Source organism: Poecilia latipinna, unplaced genomic scaffold (genome assembly GCF_001443285.1).
Source record: "Poecilia latipinna isolate Pla-1442-1.1 unplaced genomic scaffold, P_latipinna-1.0 Scaffold617, whole genome shotgun sequence".
Taxonomy (NCBI): Eukaryota; Metazoa; Chordata; class Actinopteri; order Cyprinodontiformes; family Poeciliidae; genus Poecilia; species Poecilia latipinna.
Genome location: NW_015113233.1, coordinates 272,392 through 281,400, shown reverse-complemented (window position 1 = coordinate 281,400; position 9,009 = coordinate 272,392). Strand labels below are relative to the sequence as shown.

The 9,009-nt window shown below is 41.4% G+C and overlaps 2 protein-coding genes across 3 annotated transcripts in view; both read left to right on the top strand.

The window, feature by feature from the left end:
- Nucleotides 1–6,532, top strand: part of atp6v1c2 (ATPase H+ transporting V1 subunit C2) — a 14,827-nt gene extending 8,295 nt beyond the window's left edge. For both annotated transcript variants that reach the window (XM_015043132.1, XM_015043131.1), the window contains 12 exons: nucleotides 329–396; nucleotides 1,054–1,139; nucleotides 1,278–1,343; nucleotides 1,474–1,568; nucleotides 2,770–2,861; nucleotides 2,932–3,027; nucleotides 3,117–3,185; nucleotides 3,826–3,918; nucleotides 4,013–4,100; nucleotides 4,179–4,276; nucleotides 4,366–4,489; nucleotides 5,255–6,532. In XM_015043132.1, coding sequence (XP_014898618.1) covers nucleotides 329–396; nucleotides 1,054–1,139; nucleotides 1,278–1,343; nucleotides 1,474–1,568; nucleotides 2,770–2,861; nucleotides 2,932–3,027; nucleotides 3,117–3,185; nucleotides 3,826–3,918; nucleotides 4,013–4,100; nucleotides 4,179–4,276; nucleotides 4,366–4,489; nucleotides 5,255–5,359 — 1,080 coding nt within the window. In that variant the 3' untranslated portion in view covers nucleotides 5,360–6,532. The remainder of the gene's footprint in view (nucleotides 1–328; nucleotides 397–1,053; nucleotides 1,140–1,277; nucleotides 1,344–1,473; nucleotides 1,569–2,769; nucleotides 2,862–2,931; nucleotides 3,028–3,116; nucleotides 3,186–3,825; nucleotides 3,919–4,012; nucleotides 4,101–4,178; nucleotides 4,277–4,365; nucleotides 4,490–5,254) is intronic.
- A 308-nt stretch (nucleotides 6,533–6,840) lies between these two features.
- kcnf1b (potassium voltage-gated channel, subfamily F, member 1b) lies at nucleotides 6,841–8,405 on the top strand. Its single transcript, XM_015043130.1, has one exon. It carries the CDS (start codon nucleotides 7,010–7,012, stop codon nucleotides 8,327–8,329), a length of 1,320 nt encoding a protein of 439 aa, XP_014898616.1. The 5' UTR covers nucleotides 6,841–7,009; the 3' UTR covers nucleotides 8,330–8,405.
- The last annotated feature ends 604 nt before the right edge of the window (nucleotides 8,406–9,009 follow it).

Genomic DNA, 9,009 nt, shown 5'->3' with positions numbered 1-9,009 from the left:
TAGCAAATTGATGATGTTGATGTAGTATAACAGTAATAATAGAGACGTTTTTGTTGTTTATTATAGGTTGTTGGTGTGTTTTGACCTCATAGTGTATTTATTATCTGACCAGTGGTCATGTTAACATGAATGTGACTCGCTCTGGGAAGTGGTTGCACATGCAAGAGTCATTATGGGCACTGACTCACTTTAAGGCGTTACCAGTCCCATTATATATAAACCAACTAATTAAAACAAGAAATAAAGATGCTTATTATGACATGGGATAAAAACTATAAACGTTACAAAGTTCTAAACTTTATCGCTTGTGTTTCTGCTGAGGCTGCAGGTGGGGATTCTGGATAGTCTGGTCAGAGTGGCAGATGATCTGTTAAAACTCGACGCGCTGACTGAAAGGTAAAGCAAACGTACAATCAACAAGAGATGAATTCATTCTGTTGACATAGCCTACCATGTAGCTTTGTCTCCCCTTGAAACCAGGAGCTCTGAACATGTGCTTAGTCTGCATCATGAATGATTAATGCTCAGGGACAGGTGACGTTTAGTTTTCCCTCCTGATTTTAAATTCATTGTTGGTCTATCTGAGCTGGTGCTGCGTAACAGATGAAGTCAGCAGCTGCCCACAGTTCCAGGAAGAAGAAGATGACACTCAGCATGAAGATAATGTTTACTCCAAATAATGGATTTTTTGTTTACATCTTAGAACAAACGTCTTAATGGAACAGAGAGAGGTTGGGTTGTGGTATGCTTTGCTGAGGCATGTTAATTAAACTTTTTCACATTTTTGTTACATACAGTCACAAACTATGATATGATAGCATCATGCCACAGAGATGCTTTTCTTCAGCAAAGACAAAAATGCAAGTTCTTCATAAAAGGCAAAAATTAGCCGGACACAGGGGAAAGTCACAGTTTTGTTTGGATTTGTAAAAACTATTGGGTACGGTTGGAATGATAAAAATACTGCATATTCTTAGCAAAAGTGTAAAAAAAATGATGTGAAATCAGTGAGTTAAATATGCTTATTCAATATTATTCTTATTGCCTCATTAGTTTGATCAAAAAAACCTGCCAGTGCTTGAAGGAGGTGATGGAGCCAACTGGGGTCAAAGTTCAGGAACACGACTTAGCCAATGGAGGTAATTTCACACAAACACGCCCAAACAATCTGAGGGTTTTGGATCCGGCTAATAAAACATTAAATATGCTTGTGTGCACTACATTTCACCCTGCTGTCTTTCAAAACAAACCAGACTAACCTGAATCTGCTTTGTTAGACCACGGGACGCATCAAAAGAGCGCCGCTACGTCACCACTAAAAACTTACCTCGCATCTCTGAGAGGTATCACATTACATCCGCTGAGAGATTTCACTTTGACTTTTGATCTCAGTTTATGACGTCGCTGTTTGCAGAGTTGTTGTCCTATTATTTTCAGTCTGACGCTTGTTTTTTTTTTTTTTTTTTTTGTCAGTGGACCTGATGAACCGGATCACCAAATTTCAGTGGGACAAAGCCAAGTATCCTACAGCTCTGCCGCTGTCCACCTTGACAGATATCATCAACAAGGTACAAAGTTTTGACGATGCACTTAGGACCAAATTGTGTTCTTCTGAGAATCTGAACCTTCTTGTAATTTTTTTAAAGTGGTCTTAATCAGGAGTTTTGAAGTTTCTGATTAGACTGCTTTTTGTTGATTTTCACCCATTTCTTTAGTTTAAGCTGCTTGTTTCTGATTTATGAATTGTTAATGAGATTCAACATGGGTATACAATGGATGAGTAATGGTGTACGCAGCAGAGCCAGACCAAGATTAAACGAGGCCCTGAGTGGAAGTTGATTTGGGAATCTAATTTCACATTTTTTTTATTAAACACAAAAAGATGAAAAAGTAGAGATTTCTTGCTTTTGCAATAAAATACCTAAATCTTTTAGATCATCTAACAAATATCATTTTAGACATTTAGTCAATGATGACTTCATTTATTGAGGGAAATAGATATAAATCAATGAATAAAACACTGTTAGTGGCAACAACTGCCATAAAATGTTAGCAATAACAAAAACTTGTTTAAATTGCTGTGAAGGAATTTTGACCAACCCTCACCAAGCCAATGCTTTTGTTCAGACATGTTTGGAAAAATATGAGATTTTTACCCCATGTAAACCATCCGTGTTTTGCAGAATTTCCTGCAGCTTCCTTAGTGTAACATTCAACCTCTGGGCTCCCACTAACAGTAGTTTCTGCTATCATTGTTGTCTCATCTTTTTCCAAATTATTGGTGACAGCCTATATGACAGCATGCACTCCCCCCCCCCTCCTGATATATACCGTTTTGCAATGAGGTCCTATTGATCATTTGCAAACTATGAGTATGACTAAAGGATGTAAAGAGGAAAAGTTAGATAAATCCTTCTTGGATAGTTGAATTGTATTTCTTGTTCTCCTTTACATCATAAAAGCATAGGATCTTCACAGAGGCATGTATGATGCATTTTAAAGCATAACTGAACCCTGGCTGTGGTTAGTCAGCTTTTTTTTTTAAGTCTAAAGTTTCAGAACTATGTTTCCTATGATCCTGAAATGTGAATGTGTTATTACCTTCAAGCATCAGTTAAATGAGTTGAATCAAAATTTGAGCAGTACGAGCAGCTCTTACCTTCATTCCTTGCGGTAGTCCCTTTGTCTCTCTAACTCAGACGAAGAAATCACAAGTTGCTTTGCCTCTAATGTTGATAATTACATGAACAATTGCTGAATATACTGCAGGAAGTATCACAGGTGGAGACTGAGCTAAGATCCCGAGCGACAGCCTACAACAGCCTGAAGGCCTCCTTGGAAAGCCTTGAACTCAATCTAAAGTGAGTGGCATGCATATTACGTACCTAATGAGCAGTATAAGATGCCGAAGTGACTTCTGGGTGTTTTCAGTGGAAATTTGCAAACTCGCAGTCTGAATGATGTTTTGAGGAAAGACGACCTGGTTGTCTCTGAGTATCTAACAACTCTTTTGGTGGTGGTGAGCAGGTTGGTACGCTAGCAACTTTTTCTGTTTGTATTCGTTCCGGGATTTTCTGCAAATGTTGAACCGTTTCTAATTGTGTCACCCACCTCAGAGAAAAATATCTGCGGTGGGAGAAAAGCTACGAATCCCTGTCGGAGTTTGTGGTTCCGCGGTCGAGCAGGTGAGTTTCAGCGCAAGTGCAACAACGAGCTCTAAAACTCCCGTCGTCAGCCTCCAGGAGGTCAGAATGGGAGCAGGTGTTAAATTACCTGCAGAAAGTAAGAGTCTGCTTGGATCAGCAGCAGGGAGGGAATATCTGTATTCCAAGCACATAATGGCACCAGATGAAGGTCTTAATAATTAAAAACTTTCTATCAGTTCAAAACACAAAGCATCAGCAGAGTCTCCAGTTCAAACGAATTGAACAAGAAGTATCTAGGATCTTATTATCTCATTTTAATCGGTTGGTGGCGTCAGAAAGAGGTGCTTTCTCAGCATGCCATTCAGGCAAGAACCGCATTAATTTTGTAAGTTTGCCTTACATTTCTCCAACAGTTCGCTAACATTTAACCAGCTGCACTACTTTTACAGTTTTTAAAGACAAGTCTGGACTTTTGACTAAGCCAATCTAATCCTAAGCCCCAAGTCTTTTGCAGTCCATATCCCAGAAATGTTTCTGGGATAGAAACGCTTTTGCAATGCATAACAGGATAGTTCAAAGCTTTTCATCAACAATATTATAAGCAGATATCTTAAGATACAGTTTCCCCCCATGTTGTCCTTTGCTGCTGCATTTCTGCACGCTTCCTTCTGACACTCAGGAAGATTTTTGAGGATGGAGACGGGGGAATCTTCACGGTGACGCTCTTCAAGCGAGCTGTGTGTAAATTCAAAGCCAAAGCTCAGGAGAGCAAGTAAGCAGGAGGAATTTCCCGAGAACTCCCCCATTGGGAGACTCATCCATGATAGCTGTGTCGATTACCATAATGTAGTCTGTGATTCATGCAGGTTCATTGTGCGGGACTACAGCTTTGATGAGGAGGAGAGGAAGCAGCAGGAGATCATGAAGCTCTCCGTTCATAAAAAGGATCAGTATGTGAGTCGGGTGCTGGGCTTTACCCTCAAGATTTCTGAGATGATGTGTGTTTTAACACACTCCCCACTTTCTCCACAGGGGATCTTTGTGCGTTGGCTGAAGGTGAATTTCACTCAGGTGTTCATCGCCTGGATTCACTTGAAAGCCTTGAGAGTTTTTGTGGAATCAGTACTCAGGTGAGTCTGAATGCTGGCAACCATTTTCTCTCCTTACTAACCAACAGCTGCAGTATTTTAATGGGCCTTCTGCTGATGTCTTTGGACAGGTATGGACTACCTGTGAACTATCAGGCTTTACTCCTGGAAACGGACAGGAAGCGCTCAAAGAAGCTGAAGGAGGAACTTTCCTCACTGTTTGTACATTTGGACCCCACTGCCAGCATGAAGGAGGTCAGAAACTCTTCTGTTAAATATTTTATCTTTCTTTTTTTTAAAATCGCAAATACAGTTTTCTTTATTATATTTTATTTAAAAAATGAGACATCAAAAATTATTTATATCATTCTCAATAATCAATGGACAATTTTTATTAGCTTGGCAGAAATCAAACGGTTAAATGGGTGACCTACTTTTTGTTATGTTTCCAGTTATTTTGATGAGTTATAATTGGTGATTAGCTCTTTGTCTTGGCGTCTGGTAGAGCGTTTTTGTTGGCATCAAGTCAGAAATATGTTGGTAAAACTGCTAAGAAGACAACTTTATTCCTTAATTTGATAGATGAAGAATCTTATGGGCTTAGATTCAGTAATGTAATTATTACAATTGTATGTTTATTATTATAATTGCAAGCTAATTTGTAGACAGGTAAAGAAAGAGTTGAGGCCCAGGATATAAAATAACATGTAACAAGATACACGTCACAAGCTAGCATTGGGAAAAGGTTGATATTGTTGTCAGAAACTCAAGTTGATAAACTCCAGACAAATACTCCGAACGAAAATTCAAATTCAGGCGACGAAGCGGCAGAAACTGCTTGAAGTTGCCCCCTTTATCATACATGACTTGGCTCAGAATATTTTCATTGCATCCTAATTAAGTCATAATTTAAACAGTAAATTTAAATTTGCATCTTGTATAAACACTCTGGTGGTGCAAAGATCAATTTCACGCTCGAGTCTTTGAGTCTGTGATAGTTTTCTGTTATCTCCCAAACAGGTGAGCTGTGACATCCCGGGGCTCTGCCAGCAGGAGTACTCCTCCTACATCTGCTTCCACATCGGCACCAGCATGCTGGAGATTAGCGAGCCGTCAACAACATGACCCGACAGACAAGCAGCACTTAATCGACCTCAGGCAGTCATAACACTGAAAGGCAGCATTACTAAAAAAAAGCTACCTGTCTCAGAACGACATCTTGCACATAATAATGAGCTGTGTATATAAAACCCTCATCTTTTTTTTTGGAGGAAAGAAGTGTAAATATTATCTTCAAGGAATGGATGTCACATTCTTGTCACAAGAATGCTTAACTTTGTAAATAACTGAATGTTTTCTAGGGATCTGAAGCTTTCCGATTGGCACCTCGGGCAAAGTTGTTTAAAAAGCCTTGAAGTGAAATTAAGCTTTTTATTGCAGTTGCATAAACTTACACTGAAAAATAATAATAATAAAGAAAACATACTTCACACTTTAATTTGAGTTAAATTTGTTCACTGGGTTCAAAAAGTTCCTCATTAAAATCTTTTTTTGTTTCTTTTATACACCATTGGTTCCGCTCTTGCTGTCACCCTGCTCCTCACGCTTTGTACGACCCTATTTTACCAATTGCACAGCCCTTAGGATAGGCCCTCAGCATCACAGCCCTCCACTGTACTTACATGAGATTCTTTCCCACACATTCAACTTTTGTTTTAAGCCACACCCTATAGTGTCGTGTTTGTTCTCACTCATCCTTAGTATCATCAGGCCAAAGCATGTTGTTAAATCTAGACCTCTTGTGGGTGCATCAAACTGCACACCATTATGTTTGTGACATAGACAAAAGGCTTGTTACTATAGCATCAAAAGCTAACAACTGGCTGACATTGCAGCTATGACAGACCCTGATCAGGAGATTCAATTCAATATGTTACTTTTAGATTTGAATTAGCAAAAGAGCTTTGGAAATCACGTGTCATTTTCCTTCCACTTCACTCTTATGCACAGCTTTGGGTTTTATCAATCACATAAAACCCAAGTGTGGAGGTTGTGATATAACATGTTGATATCAACATGTTGGGGACGTTAACATTTTTGCAAGATGGAGCAAATGTATAAATCTAAAATGTATTAAAATAAACTTGTTATATATGATTGCTGTACAGTTCCCAGTCAGCAGAGAGCACTCTCTCTGTTGTTGTGCAAAGCAACCAGTTTCTCTAATATCTCGTCCATCTATGTGTTAAAACACAAACTATAATCCCTAATAAAAATAAAAAATAAAAAAACGTTTTGACTTATTCTTCCTTTGCGCAGAATATGGCATATTTTCTCCTCAGTGACTTAAAGATGCGCAACATGGCTCTCATCACCACATGGCTCTGATTACCCAGTGCATAAAATATGCAACAGTTTAAAGCGTTTTACATGGAAACGGCGTGGTTCGGTTCATTTGCGTCTGACCACAATCCGATTGCAAAGAGAAAAATGTGGCTGGAAGTGGATATTGTGATTGTTACCTTCTGGTGTCAGCGTGCGCGTGCTTGTGCACGTGGGTCTGTTAAATATGAGACGGTGAGAGAGAGAGAGAGAGAGAGAGAGAGAGAGAGAGTGCTAAGAAGAGCTTGACACTCAAGCTGTGCCTTTCAGGACACGAAACAGTCTGAAACACATCAACTTTACGCGGCGAGCGTCAAGAATATGGGCGTCAGTTGTAGTTAGTCCGCTGTTCGCGTACATTTTGTAGTTTAAACACTTGATCTCTTCATTAAAATGTGGGCAGTTCCGAAACCAAAATATAGAAATGCTTTGAGCGAGGAAGGGGACATCACTGTGAACATCGGTGGAGTGAGAGTGGTGCTGTTCGGGGACGATCTGAAGCGCTACCCGGAGAGCAGGCTGGCGGAGCTGTCCAACTGCTCAGCCCACAACCCAGAACTTATTTCCACCCTCTGTGATGACTTCGACCCGGGCAGGAACGAGTTTTACTTTGATCGGGATCCCGATTCCTTCAAGTGCATCATAGATGTGTATTACTTCGACGAAATCCACATAAAAAGCGGGATTTGCCCCATCTGCTTTATCAAGGAGATGGAGTTCTGGAAGATAGACCAGAGTGTTTTGGATGAGTGCTGCAAAAGTTACCTGAGCGAGAAGGAGGAAGAGCTGAAAGAGATCGCAAACAAAGTGAAAGCGATTTTGGAGGATCTGGATGTGGATCAGTGCATCACCCGCACGCAGAGGTGCCAGAAGTACCTGTGGAGACTGATGGAGAAGCCGGATTCCTCCTTGGCGGCGCGCATCATCGCCATCGCTTCCTTTCTCTCCATCCTGGTGTCAGCCGTGGTGATGTGTGTGAGCACCATCCCGGAGCTGCAGGTGAAAAATGCAGAGGGGAAGCTGGTGGAACACCCGACCATGGAGGCGATCGAGACTGTGTGCATGCTGTGGTTCACGACTGAGTTCGTGCTGCGCCTCGCCTCGTCTCCGAACAAAGTGCGCTTTGCGCTCTCCATCATGAACATCATAGACTTCATGGCCATCATGCCTTTCTACGTGGTCCTGTCCCTCACTTTGCTCGGCACCACGTCCATGATGGAGCTGGTGAACGTCCAGCAGGCTGTCCAGGCGCTGCGCATCATGCGCATCGCGCGTATTTTCAAGCTGGCGCGCCACTCCTCCGGCCTGCAGACCCTGACCTACGCGCTGAAGCGGAGTCTCAAGGAACTGGGGCTGCTCCTAATGTACATGGGCGTGGGGATCTTCGTGTTCTCCGCGCTGGCCTACACCATGGAGCAAAGCCACCCGGAGACGCTCTTCAGGAGCATCCCGCAGTCTTTCTGGTGGGCCATCATCACCATGACCACGGTGGGCTACGGGGACATCTACCCCAAAACTACCCTGGGCAAGTGCAACGCGGCGGTCAGCTTTCTGTGCGGTGTGATCGCCATCGCTCTGCCCATCCACCCGATCATCAATAACTTTGTTGTGTTCTACAACAAGCAGAAAGTGCTGGAGACCGCGGCGAAGCACGAAGTGGAGCTGATGGAGCTGAAGTCCGGCGGACAGGCGCGCAAAAAGGGTCAAGAATGAAAACAATCAGAACCAGTAGGGGGAAAAAAACGTGTCAACTGACATCAGAGGGGTAAAGTGACAATGAAAAGGGTTTTTTAAAAAAAAGACTTTTAGGCACTTGATGACTTTGGGGAAACCTGTACATAGAGCTGTCATTGTGGCCTTTCCTCCGCATGTGTTGTTTTCTATGGGCGACATGTGATGTGTTGCTTTTGTAGCATGTGAAGGCATAAATAAAAAGATTTCAGACTTGCATTTAAATGCAAAATAAAGACGCGAATCTCTCCAGTTCATGTTTTGAGAGTTTCTAATGAATGAGAAAATTTGTTTTACACTTTATGAACCCAAACTCTATCAAAACGATACAAACAGGTGAGCTTAGTCACCTTTTCCTACCCGTTCAATTAGTACTTTTTCAAACAGATCGCTCCTATTCACCTATAGGTGAATTACAGATACATATTTGGTCCAGAGGGAGTTATGCAAAGTTGAGCCATTGATCCCACGGCGCTTTGATGTTTTTGCCTGTGATGAGTTGATTTCACAGGGTCACAAAGTGAAAGTGCAAGCCATTGTTCCACAATGTTCTGTAATAGCGAAGTCATCAAACTGTCACAGAATATATTTAGTTAACTTATGATACAGTTACTACTGTTAGAAAATAAGCAGTTTAAAATTACTTCAGTCTACAAAGTGCA

Bases quoted from the DNA above. Each gene is read 5' to 3' on its own strand.
- kcnf1b (XM_015043130.1), top strand. From the start codon at position 7,010: ATGTGGGCAGTTCCGAAACCAAAATATAGAAATGCTTTGAGCGAGGAA.